This window comes from Medicago sativa, chromosome 2, assembly GCF_051527215.1.
Source record: "Medicago sativa cultivar Bolivia chromosome 2, Bolivia_mono, whole genome shotgun sequence".
NCBI lineage: Eukaryota > Viridiplantae > Streptophyta > Magnoliopsida > Fabales > Fabaceae > Medicago > Medicago sativa.
In genome coordinates, this window is record NC_140750.1 from 3,753,669 (window position 1) to 3,777,059 (window position 23,391).

General features: G+C 34.6%; 3 protein-coding genes and 2 pseudogenes across 10 annotated transcripts; 3 read left to right on the forward strand and 2 right to left on the reverse strand.

The window, feature by feature from the left end:
- Positions 1-1,780: 1,780 nt before the first annotated feature.
- On the reverse strand, positions 1,781-2,953 carry LOC146943713 (uncharacterized; annotated as a pseudogene).
- A 168-nt stretch (positions 2,954-3,121) lies between these two features.
- LOC146943714 (uncharacterized) lies at positions 3,122-4,771 on the reverse strand. Its single transcript, XM_085747732.1, has one exon. The coding sequence runs from the start codon at positions 4,769-4,771 to the stop codon at positions 3,122-3,124; it is 1,650 nt and encodes a 549-aa protein (XP_085603858.1).
- Positions 4,772-7,589: 2,818 nt separating this feature from the next.
- LOC146943715 (pathogenesis-related protein 1-like) lies at positions 7,590-8,332 on the forward strand. Its single transcript, XM_085741990.1, has one exon. It carries the CDS (start codon positions 7,644-7,646, stop codon positions 8,130-8,132), a length of 489 nt encoding a protein of 162 aa, XP_085598116.1. The 5' UTR covers positions 7,590-7,643; the 3' UTR covers positions 8,133-8,332.
- Positions 8,333-16,213: 7,881 nt separating this feature from the next.
- LOC146943716 (pathogenesis-related protein 1 pseudogene) lies at positions 16,214-17,018 on the forward strand (annotated as a pseudogene). Its single transcript, XR_015025689.1, has one exon. The product of XR_015025689.1 is annotated as a pathogenesis-related protein 1 pseudogene (transcript).
- Positions 17,019-19,087: 2,069 nt separating this feature from the next.
- LOC146943717 (uncharacterized) lies at positions 19,088-23,202 on the forward strand. 7 transcript variants are annotated; one of them, XM_085741965.1, is made up of 6 exons: positions 19,088-19,872; positions 19,958-21,127; positions 21,369-21,640; positions 21,732-21,874; positions 21,979-22,092; positions 22,605-23,202. In XM_085741965.1, the coding sequence occupies exons 4-6, from the start codon at positions 21,767-21,769 to the stop codon at positions 22,959-22,961; spliced, it is 579 nt and encodes a 192-aa protein (XP_085598091.1). In that variant the 5' UTR covers positions 19,088-19,872; positions 19,958-21,127; positions 21,369-21,640; positions 21,732-21,766; the 3' UTR covers positions 22,962-23,202. The 7 variants fall into 7 exon arrangements, with proteins under 7 accessions (XP_085598091.1, XP_085598084.1, XP_085598085.1 ...); XM_085741958.1 differs by having other exon boundaries at positions 19,958-20,102; positions 20,660-21,127; positions 21,369-21,874; XM_085741959.1 differs by having other exon boundaries at positions 20,016-20,102; positions 20,660-21,127; positions 21,369-21,874.
- Positions 23,203-23,391: the final 189 nt, after the last annotated feature.

Genomic DNA, 23,391 nt, shown 5'->3' on the forward strand with positions numbered 1-23,391 from the left:
AGCAGCCACTGGTAACCACTTTTGGCAGTATAGGTACCATTTTTATTATGAGACCAAATGAAAGTGTCGTCGATGGCATCGTTGAACCTGAAATTGATGTTGTTAATGCAATCGGTCACTGCTTGAGGAAGAGGAGTGTACAACATGAGGGACCTCTGATTGTTACTAATAACATCTTTGACCGTCAGGTGAAGGTCATGGATGTCGATGATGGGGACAAGAGATCCTAGAGGACCGAATTCGCTCCAATGACTGAACCAAAAAGAAGAAGAGCCTGAACCCGGTCGCCACAGATAACCACTGATGAGAAAATTCTTTGCACGGATGATGGAAGACCAGGTGGGAGAGCTGCTGCTCTTAATGGAAGCATTAAGCAGGTTCGGCCCTGCTGAGTACTTGGCAGAAAAAAGAGACACCCAAAGCTTATTTTTATTGTGAAATAGATCCCAAACCAGCTTCCCCAAAAGACAAGTATTCGCCTCTCTTGCTGATCTGATACCTAAACCTCCAAGATGCCTAGGCATAGCAATTTTTTTCCATCCTACCAAGTGAACACCTTTACCATTAGAGCCTTTCCAAATAAAATTGCGGGTTGTTTGATCAATGTTGACGCAAATACTTTGAGGGAGCCAGTTAATCTGCATGTAATATGTTGGGATAGAAGCAAGAACCGAAGAAGCAAGAGCCAATCTACCTGCTTTGTTAAGGAGTTTATTCTTCCAAGAAGCAAGCCTAGTCTGCATCTTCTCAATAATAAAATGAAAATCACTCCTCTTCGGTCTCCCGTTGAAGATAGGAAAACCCAAGTATTTACCAAGAGAGGATGTGCTACGAATACCGGATATGGAAGTGAGATTGTTGATCTTCTGACAAGGAACGCCTGAAGAGTAGAAAGCTCTAGATTTGGAGAGGTTTATCTTGAGACCCGAGGCTTTACTGAAGCGATCAAAAAGGTCCTTGATGAATCGAAATTGAGAGTTCTTTGCTTTAGTGAAAAGGAGGACGTCGTCGGCAAAGAGAAGGTGGGAGAGATGGGGGCTGGAGGCAGACATCCGGATAGGTTCCCACTCCCCATGCTGGACCGCATTGTTGATGGCAAGGGAGAGCTTTTCCATGCAGAGGATGAAGAGGTAAGGGGACAAAGGATCACCCTGTCTGAGGCCATGAGTAGGTTTGAAAGGAGGCAATTTATTTCCATTCCAAAGAACAGAGAATGTTGAAGAAGTGACACAATGCATGATGAGCTTGATTGTAGCGTCAGGGAACCCAAAATCCTCGAGACACGATCTAAGAAACTCCCAATTAACATTGTCAAAGGCTTTCTCAAGATCAAGTTTGAAAGCAACGTAACCTTTTTTCCTTTTAGACCTCCGCATAAAATGAACAATTTCCTGCAAAACAATAGAGTTGTCAGAAGTGCCCCTACCTTGCAGAAAACTGCTTTGGTAGGGACCAATAATATCATTAAGAAGTGGCCGGAGACGATGCACAAGGACTTTCGTGATAATTTTGTAGGTTATGTTGCAAAGGCTGATGGGCCGAAAGTCTTTGTAGGTTTGAAGAGTATCGGTTTTAGGGATAAGGGAAATGAGGGTGTCGGATATGGTGGTGTCGAAGAATCCGGTGTGGAAGGCTGAGGAGACAAGCCGGAAAATATCTTCACCAACAATGTGCCAATATTGTTTGAAGAAGATACAATGAAAGCCATCTGGGCCAGGAGACTTATAGGGTTTCATAGAGTTAAGGGCCGCTGAGACTTCCTCTTTAGTAATGGGTTTAGTTAGAGAAAATCTGCCATCGTCGTCAATGGTGGGGTGGGGGCCCATATCAAAGTGGCGGTCATGGTGATGATGGTTGCTGCAGAAAAGATTCTTGAAGTATCTTTGAGCTTCATCTTGAAGGATGGAGGTGTCAGTGGACCAGATGCCATTAGGAAGCTGAAGCCTATGAATTCTGTTTTTTTTCCTTCTGGTGATGGTTTGAGCATGGAAAAAAGAGCTATTTTTGTCTCCAAATTTAACCCATTTCTCCCTTGATTTCTGATACCAATGCATCTCTTCTTGAAAGATAATATGATTATATTCTTTTTGAAGCTCTTTTTCAATAAGGGAGTGCCTGAGAGAGTCAACTGTTTCCAAATACCTTTGAATGCCTTTAAGCCTATTTTCAATGTGCTTTTTTCTTTTGAAGATATTGCCGAAAACATCCTGATTGAAAGAGATGGAATTTTCTCTAACCTTATTAAGAGCAACAGTAGTGTTATGATGAGAAGAAGTCCAGGCTCTATTAACCACATCAGCATAGTCTTCATGATCAATCCAAGCTGCTTCAAACCTGAAAGGTCTAGGACCCCTAGCAAGAGGAAGGCCACCAAACCGGAGAAGGAGGGGATTGTGATCAGAGTGAGTTCTGCAGAGGACTTCTACAAACGCTTCCGGGAAAGAAAGCCTCCAGTGAATATTAGCCATTGCACGGTCAAGTTTCTTAGAGAGGATACGAAGACCATTATGATTGCGGTGCCAAGTGAAACGACCACCAATTGTTGTAAGGTCCAAGAGGTTACAATCAGCCATGAAATTGGAGAGATAAGCAGCTCTAGAGTGATTGAAAATTCCTCCTCTTTGATCACTAGGAAGAATAGTTTCATTAAAGTCTCCAATCAACAACCAGGAGCCGGCTATGGTGCGGTTGAGGTTAGAGAGGTATGTCCAGAATGGGGTTCTCATAGTGGCATTGGGACTGGCATAAACACAAGTGCAGGTGGTTATAGCATCGCCAAGGCTAATGGTAAAGGTTATGGAATAATGGTTAACATCGATAATAAGGGAATTTGTATTATCTGTTGAGTGTTTTAGGAGCCAGATACCTCCTGAGTGGCCATTAGCTTCAATGATGTGCTCAGGAGTGTAACCATTATTAGTCCAGAAGGTGGATAATCTAGCAAAAGGAACATGGGTTTCCAGAATAGCAAGGAAAGATGGCCTGTATTTTCTGATCACTTCCTTCAATTGTCTTTTGGCTTTACTATTATTGGCCCCTCTAATGTTCCAAGAGAGGATGATAGTGTCTTGAAGAACTTCCATTAAATAAATTAGGGGAGCAAAAGGAGTACGGAAAAGAACTAAGAAACCATATCGTCTTCCCTGGAGTCAGAATCTTCTTGCGCATCATCACTGATAGCGGTGCAATCATCAAAATCATCTTGCATTAATGCATGAGTATTAGGAGTCACTATTGTTTTGTCTTTGACCAGCATAGGAATTTTGTGGGGCATGTGTGGGGTAGGGTCAGAAGTGTTATCGGCCTTGGGGTAAGTGGAAATAAGGTCATGGTTGTTTTGAGAATGAATAGTCACGTGTTCAATCATGTGGGGTTGGGTTTTGTCAATTGTAGGGCCTGACGTATCCTTTGTGTTGAGGGTGAGGACCGGTTCAAGGATAGTAGAAGGCATAGAATCTTTGGGTGTTATGTTTTTAATGATTGGCACATAAAAATCCTCCTGTCTGCGTCTCTTTGTTTCAGTAATTCTGTTATTGGCACGTGGTGTTTCTTGGGATTTAGGCCATGATGTGAATTTGTTATTGATAGGAGCGGGTTTGGCTTGATGAGTCATAGTGGACAAAGCTTGGAATCTGTTTGATTTTTGGGTAACAGTTTTTGAGGCATTCAAGGAGTGTTGATTTGTTGTTTTTTTTCTTCTAGTAACGACCAACCACTCACCATGTAGCATTTGATTTTCATCAATATTGTTAATTGCATTTCCTTTTTCGGCAGTTTTTTCTTTATTGTGGGCAATGAATGTGTTTCCGTTATGGGTTGTAACCATTAATTGCAAATGAATGGAATCCGGGTTGGATTGGGTCGGACTGTGATTTGACTGAGGCGGTTCAGGGTTGTTTGTTGGGAGGTTGTTGGCGGCTGTATGGTGGTTAGGAGGTGCCGGATCAACAGCTGATGGTTTAGCACTGCAATTTCTCCCAAGATGACCGTAACATCCACAGTTTGTGCAAATTAGGTGCAAGCCTTCGTATTGAACCTTGTACCAGTGGCCATTCACCCATATTTTCCCCACCACAGGAACAGTGAGATCAATTTCGACGCAAACTCTTGCAAATTTTCCTCTTTCAACTCTCAGAGTGTTAGTGTCTACCTTGATAGGGCGGCCTAGAGTAGATGCCATAGCAAGCAGAAAACTTTCATCATAATAAACAAGATTTAATCCAGGGAAACGTACCCAAACTAGTGTGCGATCAACCTTGGCATTTGGTGAAGCGAATTTTGGAGTCCAATGAGTGACGGCTAAACAGTGGTCAAAAATTAGCCAAGGTCCCCCAATGATAACTTTCTCTTTATCGGCAGCTTGATCAAATTTCACCATATAGAACCCATTATCATTATCCATGATATCAAATCCTCCTTGGAGTTTCCAAATCTTTTGGAGGCGTTCCTTCATTGTGTTGTACCCAAGGCTTTTCCCTAGCAGTTTCACGACCAAAGCTTCCTTCCAAGGTGTGCACAACTCTTGAAAAATTTGAGGCTCAATGTAGATCTTAGGGAGAAGGCGGTTACCATCTTCCAATTCAATTCGAACAAGTTTCTTTTCGATCATGTCTACTTTTTCGCGGGTTGGTATTTCTTGATTAGATTCTAGCAATTTATCTCGGAAAGATAGCTTTTGGGATGGGTGCTTAGTTGTATCAGGTGGCTTTTTAGGTTGTTGCATGTTGGTTGAATCTTGAGCAGAGAACACGAAGTCAGTATTCAGTTGCATCGTCTTTGGGTTGGACTGTCGTTTCTTTTTACGTTGAGTTCCCAAAACATTTTTATTTCTTTATTAAAAAGAAATGCTTTGTAACTGATTTGATTTCTTGTTTGATGAAAGTAACAAACTAGCTGTTAAAACTTTTATTCGAATTATTCCTTAAAAAAAAAAACTTTTATTCGAATTATGACAAGTTATAGTTTAACCAACCCGCGGGTTTACCTGCTCCAATGGTTACTACTTAGGGAATTAATCATTTTAGTCTCTGAATAGAAAAGGAGTAGTCACTTTAGTCCCTGAATGCAGAGGAATTGCAAGACAATCCTTGAAGGTAGACTCTGTTGGTCAATTTCAGGGACTAAAGTGACTAACGGAGTCTACATTCAGGGACTAAATTGACTAACGGAGTCTACATTCAGGGACTAAATTGACTAACAGAGTCTACATTCAGGGACTATTTTGCAATTTATCTGTATTCAGGGACTAAAGTGACGACTCATTTACTATTCAGGGACTAAAGTGACTAATTCCCCGTTACTACTTACTAGGATTTCCTCAACTTTTCTAGTGATTTACTTTCCCGACTTTGAGACATCCTTCCATATAGCCACCATATTTAACAAGTCAATTTGTACACTCGTTACTCTAATGAAGAATGTGATGAAAAGAGAGAATTCAACCTTTATACTTTATTGTGGTAGATTTGACTAAGCAATGGGGCACATGGATGAAGATGTTTAACATCCGACATAAATCATTTTGATATAATTATTTATGCCCATCTTATGGTTATTTAATTATGTATTAATTAGTAAAAGACTCGTGAATTCTCTCTTTAATTATTATTTTAATATGAATATTTATTTTTAATGCCCTGTTTGATTATTATTTTCAGTTTTTAAATAGGCTTTTTGAAAATTTTAATTTTTAAATAAAGTAGAGAATAATTTAAATAAATGATATATTGTCAAATTTAAATTGTTCTTTTAGTTGACATTTTCTTTTTGTCCAATAGTCCATATTGAGCAAGAATAATAATATTTTCCTAAATAAAATTCTCTTAAGTTATTTTTTTTCTTATCCCTTTTTTTGGGATATCTTTTAAATTTTAATATTTTTTGTTGAATTGTCCATATTGTAGCTTAATTTCTTAATCAGTCAACGCCAAATGTTAAATTCTCGAGTTGGTGCCCTTTAATCTAATCCACCTTAATGAGAATTCCTTTAATCTAATGGAAAGTAGGAGCCAGTAGTTTTTCTAGTCATGGACGCAATTTCATTTTAGAAAATTTTATAACCTAGTCAACTTGTACTTATTGCGTAATTACTTTTTTTTTTTTTTAAATTTTTTACAAGAAGAATGACCTTTGTGACATCGAAGTACGATAAATTGAGTAATGCTATAAATAATTTCTACTATCTTTTAAGGACACAAAGTGAAAAATTCAAGTGAAAAATAAGTTATGTTTTTTGGATGAATTTAATAGGTTATGTTTTTCTTGGATGAATCTTTTTAGGTGAATTTAATAATTTCTACAAAGTGAAAAATTTGTGTACTTACAACTACAAATATAAATCAGTTAGGCACACAAATGAATAATAATAAAGTTGATCTTATCTCTTACTAGTGTCTTTTTCCATTATAATATGCGTGCTTAAATAATTTACGATTATATATGGTTGCGGCCAGACATGTTTTGCTTTGATTTGAAACTAACATGTACATTTATGAAATATTCAAAAAAAAAAAAAAACATGTACATTTATGATTTGAAAATTTGATTAATTATCATCTTTAATTATTAATTTTTCAATCTAATATTTGGAAAGAGAGAAATAACAGGATGTTCACAGATAAAATAGGCTCAGCTCCACAGAGATGGTTGATAGGATTAAGTCCCTCACATTTATGTGGTTGAAGGCGAGATTTTCCACTCTCCCCTTTAACTTTCATGGCTAGTGGCTTAGTCCGTTCACCATTTTGGGCATAGGCTAATGGTTTTTTATGTTTTATCGTTCCTTTTTGCTCTTGTATCCATGTAAATATTGTTGAGACTCAGCAGCTCTTTTCTTAGTACGCCTTGTGCTAGGAAAGTGACTGTTTTTTTTATTAATATATTCCATTTTAGCTTCTTCAAAAAAAATAAAATTAAGTAACTAATTGAAATGAATGATATAGTATCAATTTTGGCAAAAAAAAAAGGAATGATATAGTATCAATTTTGGCAATAACAAATCAAGACAAGCTACACATTTGTAGACATTTTTATGTTAATGATGTGAATTTGTTCGCAGATTCATCATTTTGTTTTTTTAACAATTTTTAATTTGTTTCTAATAATTTAAACGGATGAAGAATGTCGTTGTTTTAATAAATAAAAAAATAAGACACGTTTCTTTTTCTTTCTTTCCTTTTTGTTGAATAGGCCAAATCAATGAAAAGAAAAAAAAAGGTCTTAGGTTCGATTCTCACCGGTGTCAATTTGGGTGGGCTAATTTAGCTTCTTCAAAAAAAAATGAACAACAAAAAAATATGCAATTCCTTCAAAAATTAAAAATGCAATTACTTAATAAATCATAACTAAATGTTAAATATGTAACTTAATCTACCGTAAGAATTACGTTACAAGTGGAGAGCAGCCAAATTTAATTTGTTTGGTCATGGAAGAAAATTTCATTGTGGAAAATTCTATTACCCTTAGCACTTGTCTATCTTACGTAATAACCTTTCTCTCTCTATTTTTTACAAGAAGAATAATCTTCACAATTACAAAATTTTCATTTAAAAAATCCCTATAAATAGACCACAAGAGCCCTAACATTTTCCATCAAACACATACCATACCATACCATTTATATTTTGCCATATAATAGTAACAAGATGAGTTCATTTTCTCTAATGTGTGTCTTAGGCTTATTTCTCATTATTGGTCACGTTGCACATGCCCAAAACTCACCAACAGACTATGTGAACGCCCACAACGAAGCAAGACGTCAGGTTGGTGTTGCAAATGTTGTTTGGGACAATAACGTTGCTGCTTTTGCACAAGACTATGCTAATCAACGCAAGGGTGATTGTCGATTGATCCACTCCGGTGGTGGTGGCCGTTACGGGGAGAATCTAGCGTGGAGCTCCGGCGACATGAGTGGCACAGATGCAGTGAGGTTGTGGGTGAATGAGAGAGCCGATTATAACTATAATAGTAACACATGTGCTGCTAATAAAGTGTGTGGCCATTATACTCAGGTGGTTTGGAGAAACACAAAGCGTATTGGATGTGCCAAAGTGAAATGTGATAATAATAGAGGAACATTCATTACTTGCAATTACGATCCACCAGGCAACTATGTTGGTCAAAAGCCATACTAAGTGCATGATTAATATCTTTTAAACTATAGAAGCCTTATCATATTTGTATCATGAATAAATAAATACTCCAAACTAATGGAGTAAATGAATAATACCTGGAAAACCGCACGTACATAATGAGTTCCCGACTCATTATATGTATGATGATGATGATATATAGTTCTCAAATTGTTATATATAATAAAACAATGTTTATGTGAGTTTCTCATATTTTATATACAGACGCACACATATAACTTCCAAACTAATGCCATCAGTTTTAAAAGTTGTGTGTTTGTCCAACTTAATATATAGACCTCTGAATTTTTTTTACCACGGAACCCTATTACAAAATTTATCGTTGGATTGAAAACTATTTTCACATGGATTATGTCTACAAAATTTAACATTATCGGATAACATTTCATATGTCAATAAGCAGCATCAACATTAACATCTTATGAACTTTTAAGATAATAGATTTCAATCCAACAATGAATTTTGTATTTCGGTTACGTGATAAATTTTTTATTGAAGGTGTCATATTATTTAGTTTGACACTATAGTGTCAATTGATCATAAACTTTTAAATAATAAAGAAGAAGATTATTTTTGTCAAATGAAAATGTGCACTTTTGCTAACTTAGGTCTTCATGTTTTTTTTGTGTGTCTAAGTTATATATATATATATATATATATATATATATATATATATATATATATATATATATATATTCCCCACTCTCCTTCTCGCTCCTTCAAGAGATCATGGAATAAATAAATAAATCTATCAATGTTTATAATTATAACACTTTGGTTTTTATTTTTGAGTATTGAAAATTAATAAATATATCAATTTTAGCAAAAATGGTAGTTGAAAGATCAATGCTTGTGGTTAAAATTCAGTCCACGTGCATCAACTTTTCAACTACCTTTTTACTTATATTTCATGTTAAAAATGTAAGTAGTTATGTTGTTTAAGCGAGTTGGAAGTGGAACAATGCTTAGTCCAATATTTATGTATGTTTGTTTTTAAAGAAACTACTAGTATTAAGTTAATTAACAATTTAACAATCATTTAAAAGAAACTATGCCAATGCTTAACAATAATAAGATAGAAATGAGCCATGTATCCATGTCGATAGACAAACACCGTCTAATAGCATACCACTATTTTAAGACGTTTATTTTCTAACAAAATGTGAAATAGGAAGAGAATTACCATTTACAACTTGAAGATGGTCAGTGCCATGATACTCGTCCTTAATGGAAAGATTATGCAGATCATTAGTGATATAATGTGATGCACTTCAATCAAAGAGCCATGATGATGGAGGGGTGTGAGAAGGACTTGTAACTTGAGCAACATGTTTTCATGGCTTATTTGGGAAGCCATGAGTTTTGTAGCAGGTGCAGGCAGAATGGCCAGGTCTCTCACAATATTGACATATTATGAGAGGTTTCTTGTTGTTGTTGGTTGCGGGTTAGTTTGTAGGGGAGCGACTACACCCATAGTTTTGTCCATGATTGCAACAAATCGTGTTCATTATGCGATCAATGTCTTGGTCATTTCATCCTCAACATCTCTTGTCCATGCACTTAAAACCAACAATATTTCTTTTATTGTGTCATCAATAAATATTTTGAGTGTCTTTCCAATAAGATTCACAAACTACCATTCTTTAAGTCCTCAATCACTAGTAGTTATCTCTAGAAATTGTGTTGATGTATGGGGTTTTGCCCATGTTTACTCAATTGATAGTTTTCTTTACCATGTTACTTTCTTGGATCATTTTTCTAAATATGGTTGGTTATATCCGATGAAACTAAAATCTGATGTTGCTTTACCATTTCTCATTTTTTAAGAAACTCGTGGAAAAACATCTTAACACTAAATTAAAAATTTTCCTTCCGACAATGGAGGTGAGTTTATCAAACTTCAAACCTACCTCCAAAATCATGGAATGTCCCACTTAACCACTCTTCCCCAAATCTCTGAGCACAATGGTCTATATAAGCAAAAACACAGCCATATTAAAGAAACAACTCGCTGGCTTATCAACCAAGCCTCCCCCCTTCACAATTTTGGTTCTATTCATTTCTCACTTCTGCCTACCTCATAAATCTCTTGCCAACACCCGTCCATAATATGAGAACCCCATATCATGTCCTATTTAAATATTCCCTCGATTATACCCAGCTTAAAACCTTTTGTTGCTTATGCTTTCCTTGGCTTAAACCTTACACCTACAACGAACTCGAACCTCGATCTGAACCATGCATATTCCTTGGCTATAACCTCACCTAAAGTCCATATATCTTCTACAACTTTAAAACAACAAAACCTATGTGTCAAGATATGTTCAGTTTGTTGAAATTATCTTTCCTTACTGTCTAGACACCCGCAATAAACCAACCCCTTCAACCATACCCATATACCCCAATACTCTTCCATTTATATCATTTATTCCTACTCTAATTACCTAACCAACCCCACATGATCTAACCCCAACTACAACGCCTCAACCGAATTCACCTTTAATAAATCTCAGAATCACAATCCCACGATTAATCTTATCGCCCATTACATGAGCACACATTGTCTACTCAATCTACTACAGGCGTCTCTTCCAGCACCATTCGATGAGACTCACTCCATGACCACTCATGAAAAAGCTGGTATTTTCAAACCAAATAAACTTTTTTCAGTCACCATATATCCTTTGCCACCATTTATACAACCAAAATGTGTCACATAGGCTTTACAACACATTGAATTGAAGAAAGCTATGTTTGGAAAATTCATTGCCCTCTTGAATAATGGTGCATGGTATTTAGTTCCTCCTAACCTACATTTCAATGTTATTGAAAATAAATGGGCGTTTTGTCTAAAGAGGAATCCTGATGGCTTCACTTCGCGCTACAAAGCACGATTAGTAGCTAAGGGATTCCATCAATGTCCTGGTATCGACTATAAGGACAAATTTAGCCCTGTTATCAAACGTCAGACAATCAAAATGGTTTTAGGCATTGCTCTTTCTAAGGGCTGGTCTCTCATGTAAATGGATGTAAATAATTCTTTTCTCAATGACACTCTTAATGAAGAAGACTATATGTCTCAACCACCTAGCTTTGTACATCAGATATACTCCAGTTATGTTTGCAAGCTTCATAAGTCTCTTTATGGCCTCAAGGAAGATCCAAGTGCGTGGTACAATCATTACACTAATATGTGACCAACTATGGTTTCACCATGTCAAAATCTAACCCGTCCCTCTTCATTTACCATAAAGACACGATTGTGGCCTATTTTGTTGTCTATGTTGATGATTTACTTCTCACTGGTAACTCCTCAAATTTTTTACATGCCTTCAAAACAACATTGACCTCCAGGTTCTCTCTGAAAGATATGGGGAACACAAGTCACTTTCTTGGTGTTTAGCTTCTTCCCATTTCAGAAGGAATTTTTCTTTCCCAACGACATTACATCCAAAATATACTTCAAAAAGGAAACATGATTGATATCAAACTTGTGTCCACTCCTATGTCCACGTCAAACTCTTCTATATCATAGTATGTTGCACTAAGTTGCGATGAATCCCTATACCACAAGACGAAGCCTTTGCAGTCAACAAGCTGTCCCAACACATGCAAGCTCCCACTGCTAATATATATATATGCAAGCACTAAAATGTGTTTTACTCTATTTGAAGCATACTCTATCCTATGGTTTGCAGCTATAGTATGGACAACCACACTCCATCTCACTACTTTTTGTGATACTGATTGGGGTGTTGATATTGTTTAGAGGAAATACACAAGTGCCTATATTGTATATCTTGGTCCAAATGCAATTTTGCAGTCTTGCAAGAAACAATCCACAGTTGCTTGATCCTCTACAAATTAAAGGCTGAACATCGAACCATTGGTTTAACCGCCACAAAATTACTCTGGCTACGATACCTACTAGATGAACTTGGCATTCAACTCTCTCAACTGCTAACCATTTACACAGGAAAAATTGGAGCCAACTACCTATGTGCAAAACTTGTATTTCACACTAGAATGAAGCACCTATCAATTGATTACCATTTTGTTCAAGATCTTTTTGCCAAGAAAGAACTCCAAGTTTCTCATGTTCCGTCTAGCCATCAACTTGTTGACTTCTGGCGGACTAAAAGCTGAATAAATTTCTTTTGGAGTCTAAAACAAATAAAAAAAAGAAATATTCATAGTAATGGAAAACATACTTAACCTTTTTTTTAATATTCGATAATCATATATAAATTGGATATATATATGTAATTCATTTCAATATATATGTAAACAGTATTTTTAGGGTGTAAAATATGGTATTGTTCTTGACATTATTACAACTAAATTGGATATACTTAGGCGAAGCTATATAAGACCATCTACAATGGGGAGTCCTTCCCCTATTAAGCACCATTGTAAATAGGCACCCCCTTTGTGACACCAATGAATATGGTGCTTATGAAGGTGGGTGCTTGTATAGGCACCCTCTCTCTCTCCTATTACTCATGGGTCTTACATGTACAATTAATTCTATTTTTTATATATTTATTTATTTATTGTATTATCTTGACATTAAAAAATGATGTTGCAAGGAATGAAATACATAATGGTCCTCATCCAAATCTTGCCCCGTACCTACAAAGGAGAGCACAAATTCAAGATAGACAAACTCATCTTCAACTTCAACATGATCTTGTGGAGCATATTTGACAACATTTTAGGAGTGATAGTCAACAAGATTAGTTGTTATTTGAAATATGCAATTTTTCATCATTCATGTTATATTGTTTTTTTAAGTTTTAACTTTTTCTTGAATTATTAATAAAAATAAAATAAAAATGTTTGTTTTTTTAATAATTTATAATTAAATTATTTCAATATTTTAAAATTATATAATTATGAATAAGTATAGAAATTATTGTTAAAATGTAATGATATAGAGTTATTGCTGGGATCCAATTAATAATTATTTTGAGGTGCTGGGTTGGAGAGATTTGGTGCTTATTACGTATTAATTAATTATAAAACGAATGATGTGTACAGTTGAGACTCATTTAAGCACTCAAATGGGGTGCTGTATTGTGGATGATCTAACTATAAAGAAAATAATATTGTCAGACGTAATATAAAAGAAAAATAGAGTGAATTAAACGAGCATATAAATGTTTCTTGTGTTGACAAAATATCCGAATATTTTATATTTCATTGAAGGTATTTCTTCTATGCGCATCCATATCCATTGACCAATGAACACAAAGACAAAAAAAAGTTTTTTGAGAGGATAAGTATTTTTTCGAAGGGTTTTGCATGTGCCGTTTCGTTTTTTCTAATTTAAAACGTCATGAAGCATACGTCAAAAAAAAAAAAAAAACGTCATGAGCCGCATGACACGCCTTGATTGAAGCCTGGCGGCTCTTAGTGACAGAAGACAATTGAGGGCATTTGATTTTTTCCCCACATATTGGGCCCGTTTGTTACGGATTAAAATAAAAGTGATTTTGACATAAAATAATTTAGAGATTATATTATAGAGATTTTATGAAAAATCAGAATCTATTTTGCGTTTGTTTACCGTAATAAAAATCACTTTTTTAAAACAAATAATCTAGTTTGTTTGGATACAACTATATAAAAGGGATTTTTTGTTACAAAATTAGCTCAATCTTTTAAACAATATTTTCTCTCTCCTCTAAAAAAAATCTATTTTTTGAGAAGCTGCTCTTAACAGCTTCTCATTTGAAGCCGTTTTTAGATTTTTTTTAGATTCTGATTTTTTTTAAAAACTGTAACAAACGGATGCAAAACTCTTAAAAGTAATTTTTTTTTTAAAATAAGTGTTTTTTTTTCTTAAAAAAGCTATAACAAACGGGCTCAATCTTCTTTTTTAGGTGGTGTTTTCGCCATATATTTTTTTTTAGGTGGTGTTTTCGCCATATATTTTGATTAGAAGAAATAATGTGACGTTTGATTTGCTGAAAAATAAAAGATGAAACAAAATAATTTTGTGTTTAATTTTAAAATTATTTCTGGAATGGAACAAATTGGTGTTAAAGATTAAACAAAAATTAAAATTCTTATCTATTGTTAAATTATGAGACAACTTTTTGTCTCAAATACAAATTATCTAAAATATCATTTATTTAAGAAATATTCTATCTCTCTCACACACTCATATACACACACACACACACACATACACACACACATATATATATATATATATATATATTTCTCTCTCTCACATATATAGTTATATGAGTTCATAAACTATACACTATTGTTTATATATAAATAAATTTAAAGCTGGTCTTGCCTGACTGAGTTTTATTAGTTGATTTTCTACGGCTATGATAATGCTTGTCATTTGTTAAGATAGGACATTGAACTAGGTTTAAATTATGGTGTCACGCTATTATGTCTAAGTGTATGATTCAACTTGTTTTATTGCTAATTATGTGTTGTTTGTCGGTTGTTTGTTGCTTTAGATGACAATAGTTTGAAGAATGAGAAAGAGCGACGATACCTATTTATTGTTTTTCAGGAAGGATAAAGCAAGGGGTCAACATCCTCTCCATTTATAACTTTTCCTATTTGTTGGAATTTGAAGAGAGATAGACACATAAAAAATAATGATGGTGGGATCCACTTAGTGATAAGACCCACCACTTATTTTTTTTGTAGACCTTAAACTTTACGCCTTGTTTTCGATGTAAATTGCGATCCTATACTCTACGCAGGTCTAAACATTACTCCCTCTGTCCCACAATAGATGACCCATTTGAAAATATGTAATTTTGACCTAACTTACTTTGACCATATTTTTTTACTAATATACAAAGATAAATAATATCATATAAGATGTCGTTAGATTTGTCTCGATAAGTATTTTCAAAATATCAAATTTTCATAATTTTTTATAATATATTATTCAAGATATTTAAGCTTAAAATTATGCATTGGCATGCGTAATAAGGTCAACTGTGTCAAGTATTAAGAGACAAAGGGAGTAGTAAGTAAATTAATGTCTTGTCTTATCGTCTTACTTGTCATATTAGAAAGACACTTTAAGATCGATTAGCAACCGATATGATCAGAGTAGAAACTAACAATAAGATTATTTTTTCGGATCAGAATCAGAAATTCATCATAGTAACACAGCTGAAATTCAGAACGTGAAATTTCGATGACGAAATTTTTTCAGGAGGGTAAAATGTAATACCCCAAACCCAGAATACCGATTTGTATCTAATCAGAAGTGTTCTTCAATGCATTAAGAAGTTTATTAGCTTAAAAAAAAAAAAGGAAATGCAAATCGATGTGCTCGAAGCAATAGTTAAGGAATCAAATATAGCAGTTATTGTATTGGAATTCTAACCACTAAACTAGCTACTTGAAGAAAAATATTTAATAATTAGTGTCTTGCCTCCACTAATCAGAAAATACCCCGTTCTAACTAGGAAGGTAGCCAACCTTAGACTTCATGATAATCTCCTAATTAACTAGCCTTCAAACATCTTAACATCAAAGAGTAGGGATTTGTTAAGATAAGTCATTCTTGTTTAGGCAGTAACACGAGATTAAAAGCTTTGATATCAAATTATTCGTGAACTATAAATGGGGTGAACTTAAATTGAAAAAAGAGTTTGTCTCAAACTTGAACCAAGTTTCTAGTAGAAAAAACACCACATAACATAAGTCAGAATGTACTGAACCACTGATTTAATAAAGACGTCACGACCCACTGATGATAAGAATTTTTCCTTTCATCATTTGATTTTCTTCCACACATTTAGGTTTTGTTTTTTTAGGAGACATTTTAATTTTGTTGAATTGTCCATAGCAATGAACCTAGAATTTTTTTGCAAGCTCTTAATCAATCAACACCAGCAGTTACTGTCGTTACGTTGCAATTGGTGGAGAGAAGCCAAATATTTCTTGTCATGGAAAATTTTATTGTGGAAAATTCTATGACCTGTCTTTCTTGCATACGCCTTTCCTTTCTCTATTATCAAATTTTCATATAATAATTTCCCTATAAATACAACACATGAGCCCTAACATTTTTCATCAAAATACATACCATACCATTTATATCTAGCCCTAATAGTAACAAACATGAGTTCATTTTCTCTATTGTGTGTGCTGGGCTTATCCCTCATTATGGTTCATGTTACACATGCCCAAGACTCACAAGCAGACTATGTGAACGCCCACAACGATGCAAGACGTCAAGTTGGTGTTGCAAATATTGTTTGGGACAATACTGTTGCTGCTTTTGCACAAAACTATGCTAATCAACGCAAGGGTGATTGTAAACTGATGCACTCCGGTGGCGGTGATAAACATTATGGGGAGAATCTAGCGTGGAGCTCCGGCGACATGAGTGGCTCAGATGCAGTGAAGTTGTGGGTGAACGAGAAAGCCAACTATGATTATAATAGTAACACATGTGCTGCTAATAAAGTGTGTGGCCATTATACTCAGGTGGTTTGGAGAAACTCAGTACGTGTTGGATGTGCCAAAGTGAGATGTGATAATAATAGAGGAACATTCATTACATGCAATTACGACCCACCAGGCAACTATAATAACGAAAAGCCATACTAAGTGCATGCTTAATATCATCACTAGCCTGTTTCAATTTAAGCTATATAGAAGCCATACCATATCATGGATAAATAAATAAATAAATGCATAATAGCAGAGTAAACGTATGTACGTAATGAGTTCCTGACTCATTATATTATAGTTATGATATGATAGTTCGCGTATTATTGGAGTATAATAAAATAATGTTCATGTGAGGTTGTCATATATATGTGATATAGTTCTCGTATTATTGGAGTATATAACTTCCAGTTCCAAAGCTAATAGCACCGGTCTTGAAAATTGTGGTATTTTTTAAGTGAAATCCCTCTTGTATTCCCTCACTCTTCTTCCCTCTCACTCCTTTAAGAAATCATGGAATAAATAAATCTATCAATGTTTATAACACTTTTATTTTATTTTGAAAATGGAAAATGATATTTCAAAATATTAAAATGAAAAATATTTCCCTCACATCTATTTAGAGCTTTGTTCTGGCTTTAAACAGGGTCCCTGCAAATGGATGGCGGGATTAGTCTCTTCGGATTAATCGATTTTTGGATCATAAAAAATAAATAAGATTAGTGTTATTTTTGGCTCTTTAGTTGCAGAAATTTCTCAACCCACAATATTAATTGAATCTAGCCCATCCAAACCCGCAGCTAGCCTTTTTCCAGTTGATTTGCTTGTTGGAGTTTCAGTTGTCTCCATGACTTAGGAGCAACTCACAGAGCATATGTCATACTTGATGTGAAAGGTTCACATATTAATCAAGTCCATCCCACCTATGTCAATCTCTGGGCCAACATTACCTTGAACTGTTAACATGAGATGAAAAGTATACAAATAAGATGATTTTGAGTGCATGGTTCAAGACTGAGTTTATTCAAATAAGTGCATCAACAACAATATGGCAGAAAAAACTCAAGTGATAAAAAAAAATCATAAACATGCAACATTCAAAGGCTAATTATACTTTTCATGAGATGAAAAGTGCACAAATAAGATGAAAACTACACAAATATAATAGAAGCAACATAAGATTGAACATAAATTTGCAAAAGGAGATTTTGAGAGCATGGTTCAAGACTGAGTTTATTCAAATAAGTGGCATCAACAACACTATGGCAGAAACAAATTCAAGTGATAGAAAAAACCATAAACACGCAGTATTCAAAGGCTAATCATACCTTTTATGAGATGAAAAGTGCACAAATAAAATTTTAAACATAAATTTGAACATAAATTTATAAAAGGAGATTTTTAGTGCATGGTTGAAGACTGAACTTATTCAAATAAGTGGCATCAACAACGGGTGAAGATCCTCTCCATTTATTATCCTCTCCATTTCTACCATTTGGAGAGATAAAGACACATAAAAAAGTCAAAAGTAATTAATCATGGTGGGACCCACTACCTATTATATGTGTCTATCTCTCTCCAAATTGCATACTTCTATTTATTTTTTAAATGGAGAGGATCTTTACCCATCAACAACACTATGGTAGAAACAAATTCAAGTGAAAGAAAAAACCATAAACATGATGCATTCAAAGGCTAATCATATCTTACATGATGATAATGCACCAACGAATTTACGGTCTTTGGCATACATAGTGAAGTTCTCTAAGCGGTCCATTGTTAGCTCTAGTAGTAAGGATATAATGGTGTTGATGTGTCATGGTTTATGAATGAGTAATTAGCCAAATACCCCCCCCCCCCCCCCCCCCCCCCCGAAATTGCAAGGCGCGTCAATTACCCCCCTGTAGTTAACGAAATATCAAATTACCCCCCGAAATTGATAAACGTTAGTCAATTACCCCTCTCCGTTAATTTCCTCCATCCAACATGCTGATGTGGCAGTTAACTGCCCACGTGGCACTGCCACATGGTCAGAAAAGGCATGCCACGTCAGAGGGGGGTAATTGACTATATTTTTTAATTTTTTTTTGAAATTTTTTTTTTGAACAAAAATATGATTTTTCCTTGCAAATTTATGATAATTGATCACTACTATGAATCTTATTCCTTCTATATGCTAATTTATATGACTAATATATGCCACTGTCATTATTATCACTACTATATAATGTGCTTATACAGAGATAATTCTGTCATATAGATGTTCTATGCTTATACTGTCATTATACTGTTCTATGCTTATACTGTCATTATAGGTAGCATACTTAAATGATGATTTCACAGAGATAATTCTGTCATATAGTAGCATACCTTAGTCATAGATTATAAACTTAGACACTCATGCACCTGGACACTGCAGGCACCCAGACACTGCAGGCCACAGAAACACGCCACCAGCCACAAACAGAACTAGCATAACAGGTTCTGTCAAAACACACTACTAGAAAAACGCGATTTAGAGACGGATTTTAGGGAGGGAAGACAATCCCTCACTAATAGGGACGGATTTAGGGACGGATTTTTGTATTTTCCACAAAACATGAGTTGCCAAGCATTAGTAACGGAAATGTTTAAATACCCGTCACAAAAATTCCGTCACAAAAATTCCGTGACTAAATCCCTCACTAAATTCTTTAACTGTATGTTTGTGACGGAATTTGGCATGGACTTTATCCCTCTCTAATGGATCCCTCACTAAAACCCTCACTAATATCACTTACATAACTCTATCCAAGGCATCCCTCACTAAAACCCTCACTACTATCAAAACTGAATTATTTCCCCCTCAATTCTTTTCACGTTTTGGTTTTTCCCTCCTCTCTACTAAAATATCCCCCCTCTTTTTTTTTTTTTTGGCTCACAAACACCCTAAAATAATTATCCAACAAAATTTCATACTCAAACCCAAGAACTCAATATTCACAAACCCTAAATTAACCAAAAAAATTTCCCAAACACTCAACCACTCTTCAGATAAAAAAATTTCCCAATTCACGTCAAATCTAAACCAAAGCTCTTCTCAATCCAAAAATGAATCGCTCCAAAGTTCCAAATCTGAACCAAATCTATCGATCCCAAACAGCAAGCTCTTCTCAAAAACTAATCGCAAGCTCTCTTCTTCTCAGAATCGCACACACCTTCACGGAATCGCTGTCATCTTCACGGAATCGCATTCATCTTCACGAAATCGCAAAAGCTCTTCTCAGTCCCAAAATCGGTTAGTTTCAGATTCTTTTGTCAAGGTTTCAATTTTAAATTTCTTCCCATTCTCATCTTTACTAATTTATGTGTTTAATTTGTAGATTCTTCTGAATTTGATGTTGAATTTCTCCTCACTGTGCTCATGCTCTCACAATACAGATCTTCACTGAATCTCACTCCCAAAAGTGAATCTTCTTCCTTCTCCCGAAATCCTTTCTCAAATCTTCAGTGAATCTCAGAATCACGGTAACCACTCTCTCAATCTCAGAATTTATTTGTTATTTATTTTTATTTTATTTTTATTTTTTTCAGAGTTTTTTTCTTCAGTGAAATTGATGTTTGTGATACTGATGTTGTTTTAATTTATATATATTAACTGTGATTTTCATCATGGCCTTACTTGAAGTGACACTTGGATTTTGGGTTCGAATTTTGTTGATATGTGATATGGTGTTGATACAATTTAGAGCAGGGTGTTGTCCCTGATATAGGTCATTTAATTTTAAGAAATCGTCAAATTTGTACTTGGTTAAGCTTTTATGACTTTAAACTTAGTTATAAAGATACGACTTGTTGCTTTAACTTTGATAGCATTTTGATATTTATTTGAATTTATTTACACTCAAAACAGAACATACAGCGCATAAAAATGTATGTATTGTACATTATGTATGAAAACTGCTTCAGTTTTTGTATATTTGAATAACACAACTCGTTTTCTATTGTGTTGACTAATTAGCTAGTAATCTTTATGGATTAGTTATTATTAGCACTGACCCTCTTGCTTTTTTTTGGCTTTGCAGAGTCAGAAACTTCCTTTGAATTTTCTATAACCCTTCCATGTAACTTCTTTGTAAATATCATTGACAAAGATTACTTGCTATTCATTTTTAGACAAACACAAGTGAAAAACCAAATAATATATATTTTGACAAAGAAGAATATCGAGAGCAGCATCAGTATTGATTAGTGTACATTTTCCAACTTCCACCTCTTGATGAAATGAGTTATGTTTTGTATGTACACCTGTTATTTCCCTAAAAAATCAACAACTTTTGATATAGCCACTTTAAGTAGGTCACTGTGCTCTTTTAGAGAATGAACTAATCTGTTTTTTTTTGGTGTATGCAACTTTTGATATATGCCCACTTTTTGATGGGGCATGGGAGTTTTTTTTGGTGCAAACAAGCTGCTGGTTTTTGGCTGTTCTGTTGCTTTTGGTGGATTCTATCTGACCTTAACAGCACCTTCTGCTGTTCTTCTGTGCTGAGGTACCTGCGCAGCTGCTTTGTAATTGTAGTTTGGCCTGCTGTCCCAGCCTTTTATGTTTGTTCCCTTGGTAGTTTTCTGTTTTTGCATTTGGTAGGATAAGAAGTACTCATACCGACATGATAAGAAGCTTTTCTTACAAATAACCATTGAACTTTCTTCTGACATCTGTGTTATATGTTTTAGATATGTCCAGATTTTGATGTGTTAATCAAATATATGTTTTTTTATATGTATATATAGATGGCATGAAATGTTACTATGACGGGTGGAGGAAGAGGTACTGGTATAGGTATCAGTAGAGGTAGGAGAGTTGGGGGTACCACACTCATCTGGGAGAGGTATGGCTGCCACTACTCCATCACACTCTATTGTTGGGCAAGCAACAAATCCTTCCACATCTCATACAACAACAAACACACATAAAAGGATGTTGCTGTAAGGAGAGTTCTCACTACAACATTCTCCTTTTCCTCTCTTTATATTAGTCTATCTCAAATCCACCTTCCAACAAGGTAGCGATGGAGAAAACATTGCTCTTGAAGCTACTCACTCTTTTAGCTTATTTACTATGTTTTGTTACCTTATCAACATCATCATCATCAGCTACAGTGAAACATATAAATGCATCCAAGCTGAAGATGTTTGTTGATGACCTTCCTAATATGCCCAAAGTATATGGCTACAAGGTTGTAGATGGCGTTCCCAAATCAAAGTGTCTCAAGATTGGCATGTTCAAGAAGAAATGGGTATGTTGCTGTTTTTGTTTAATTTCCTCATTACATGCGAATATCCTCTTATTTTGTTGTCTTTATTGTACCATTCCAAATTCATTCTTTACTTGTTTCGATAGGACTATACCACAGTTCTTGAATTTCAGGAGCTAGATAACTTTCTTTCTTATCTTGAAGTTGTGTGTGATAAACTATCTCTAGATAAAATATCCTCAAAATCAAAGGATATTGCTGTAAGTTAATACTTCATGACCTTATTGAACTTGATGAATATTTAGTATTTAGTCTATTGTTAAGAACTGATGCTATTTCTAATTGTTTTAATAGATCTGCACTGAAATAATTGTTCATTTATGCTAGTTGTTGGGAACTAGTTATACACTGATGTTATTTTTATGGAGGTTCTACACTGATGCTAAATGTTAAGCACATATGTAGCAGTCTGCAAGTGTATGTTTAATCAATTAGCTTAAAAGATATTAAGAAATAATATAAATGTACCTATGACTTAGACTGAGCACTGACATTTCAATTCTTTTTTTTTTTATTCCATACCAATCCTAACTCCACTTGATGCTTCAGTTTTTGTAATATAGGCAAGCAGTGAACACAGTATAATAATGTTGCTTGTGGGAAAAATAATGAATTGTCTTGACAAGAAGATATATCAGAATGTTAGTTTGTTTTTGTTGACTGAATGAAGTATGAAATTATTACTTGTTAGTAAAATATTATTATTTTGCAGGATGAGTTTGAAAAAAGGATTATTGAGAGGGATTCACATGAGGAGGCACTAGGGGATGATGTTTCTAGACATGAAAGTGACAACATTATCTTCTTAGATGTTGTTGGAGGAGTAAATAAGAAGGGTCGTATATATGGTTTGGGCCCGGAAGCTGGGAAATATAAGCCATTTAGATCTTCCATATCTGATGGCATCTTACATTCTGAATTTGAACAAATGAGGGCTGAAAACACATCACTTAAAGAGAAATTGAAGGCTCATGAGAAGTTGATTCGTGCATCGCGGGAGCAAATGACTAAATTGATGGAAATGATTTCTCAAGGTCATCTACACCCACCTCTACCTCCATCTACTTGATATATAGATATATAGTATGTATAACATATGGTTATTTTGATAGCTTGGTTGCAAACTTAGTTAATGTGCTACTTCTAGTACCATTAAAAATGTTTATGCGTTTCTTATGAAACTTATTTTGAGAGTTTCCTTATGACTCATGTATTTTGAGAGTTGAACAATGGTTGTAAACTTATTAAGTTTCCTCATGACTTTTATGGTGATGGGTATGAAGACAATTTATCAATTGTTTTTTATTGTATATTTATAATTTTCAACAAGTTTAATATAGTAAATATATTTACAATACTAATATAATTAATTAATGAAATCTGGTTTGAGATTTGTCATTAAATTTCTGTTTGAATTAGTGAGGGAATTTAGTTTCATCACAATTAGTGATGAAATATGCCTTCACAATTTGAGAGGGAATAGCAATCCGTCATTAATT

Coding starts and splice junctions, on each gene's coding strand:
- LOC146943714 (XM_085747732.1), bottom strand. CDS start 4,771: ATGCAACTGAATACTGACTTCGTGTTCTCTGCTCAAGATTCAACCAAC.
- LOC146943715 (XM_085741990.1), top strand. CDS start 7,644: ATGAGTTCATTTTCTCTAATGTGTGTCTTAGGCTTATTTCTCATTATT.
- LOC146943717 (XM_085741958.1), top strand. CDS start 21,647: ATGGAGAAAACATTGCTCTTGAAGCTACTCACTCTTTTAGCTTATTTA. Junction 21,875..21,978: donor GCATGTTCAAGAAGAAATGG/GTATGTTGCTGT, acceptor TTGTTTCGATAG/GACTATACCACAGTTCTTGA. Junction 22,093..22,604: donor CAAAATCAAAGGATATTGCT/GTAAGTTAATAC, acceptor ATTATTTTGCAG/GATGAGTTTGAAAAAAGGAT.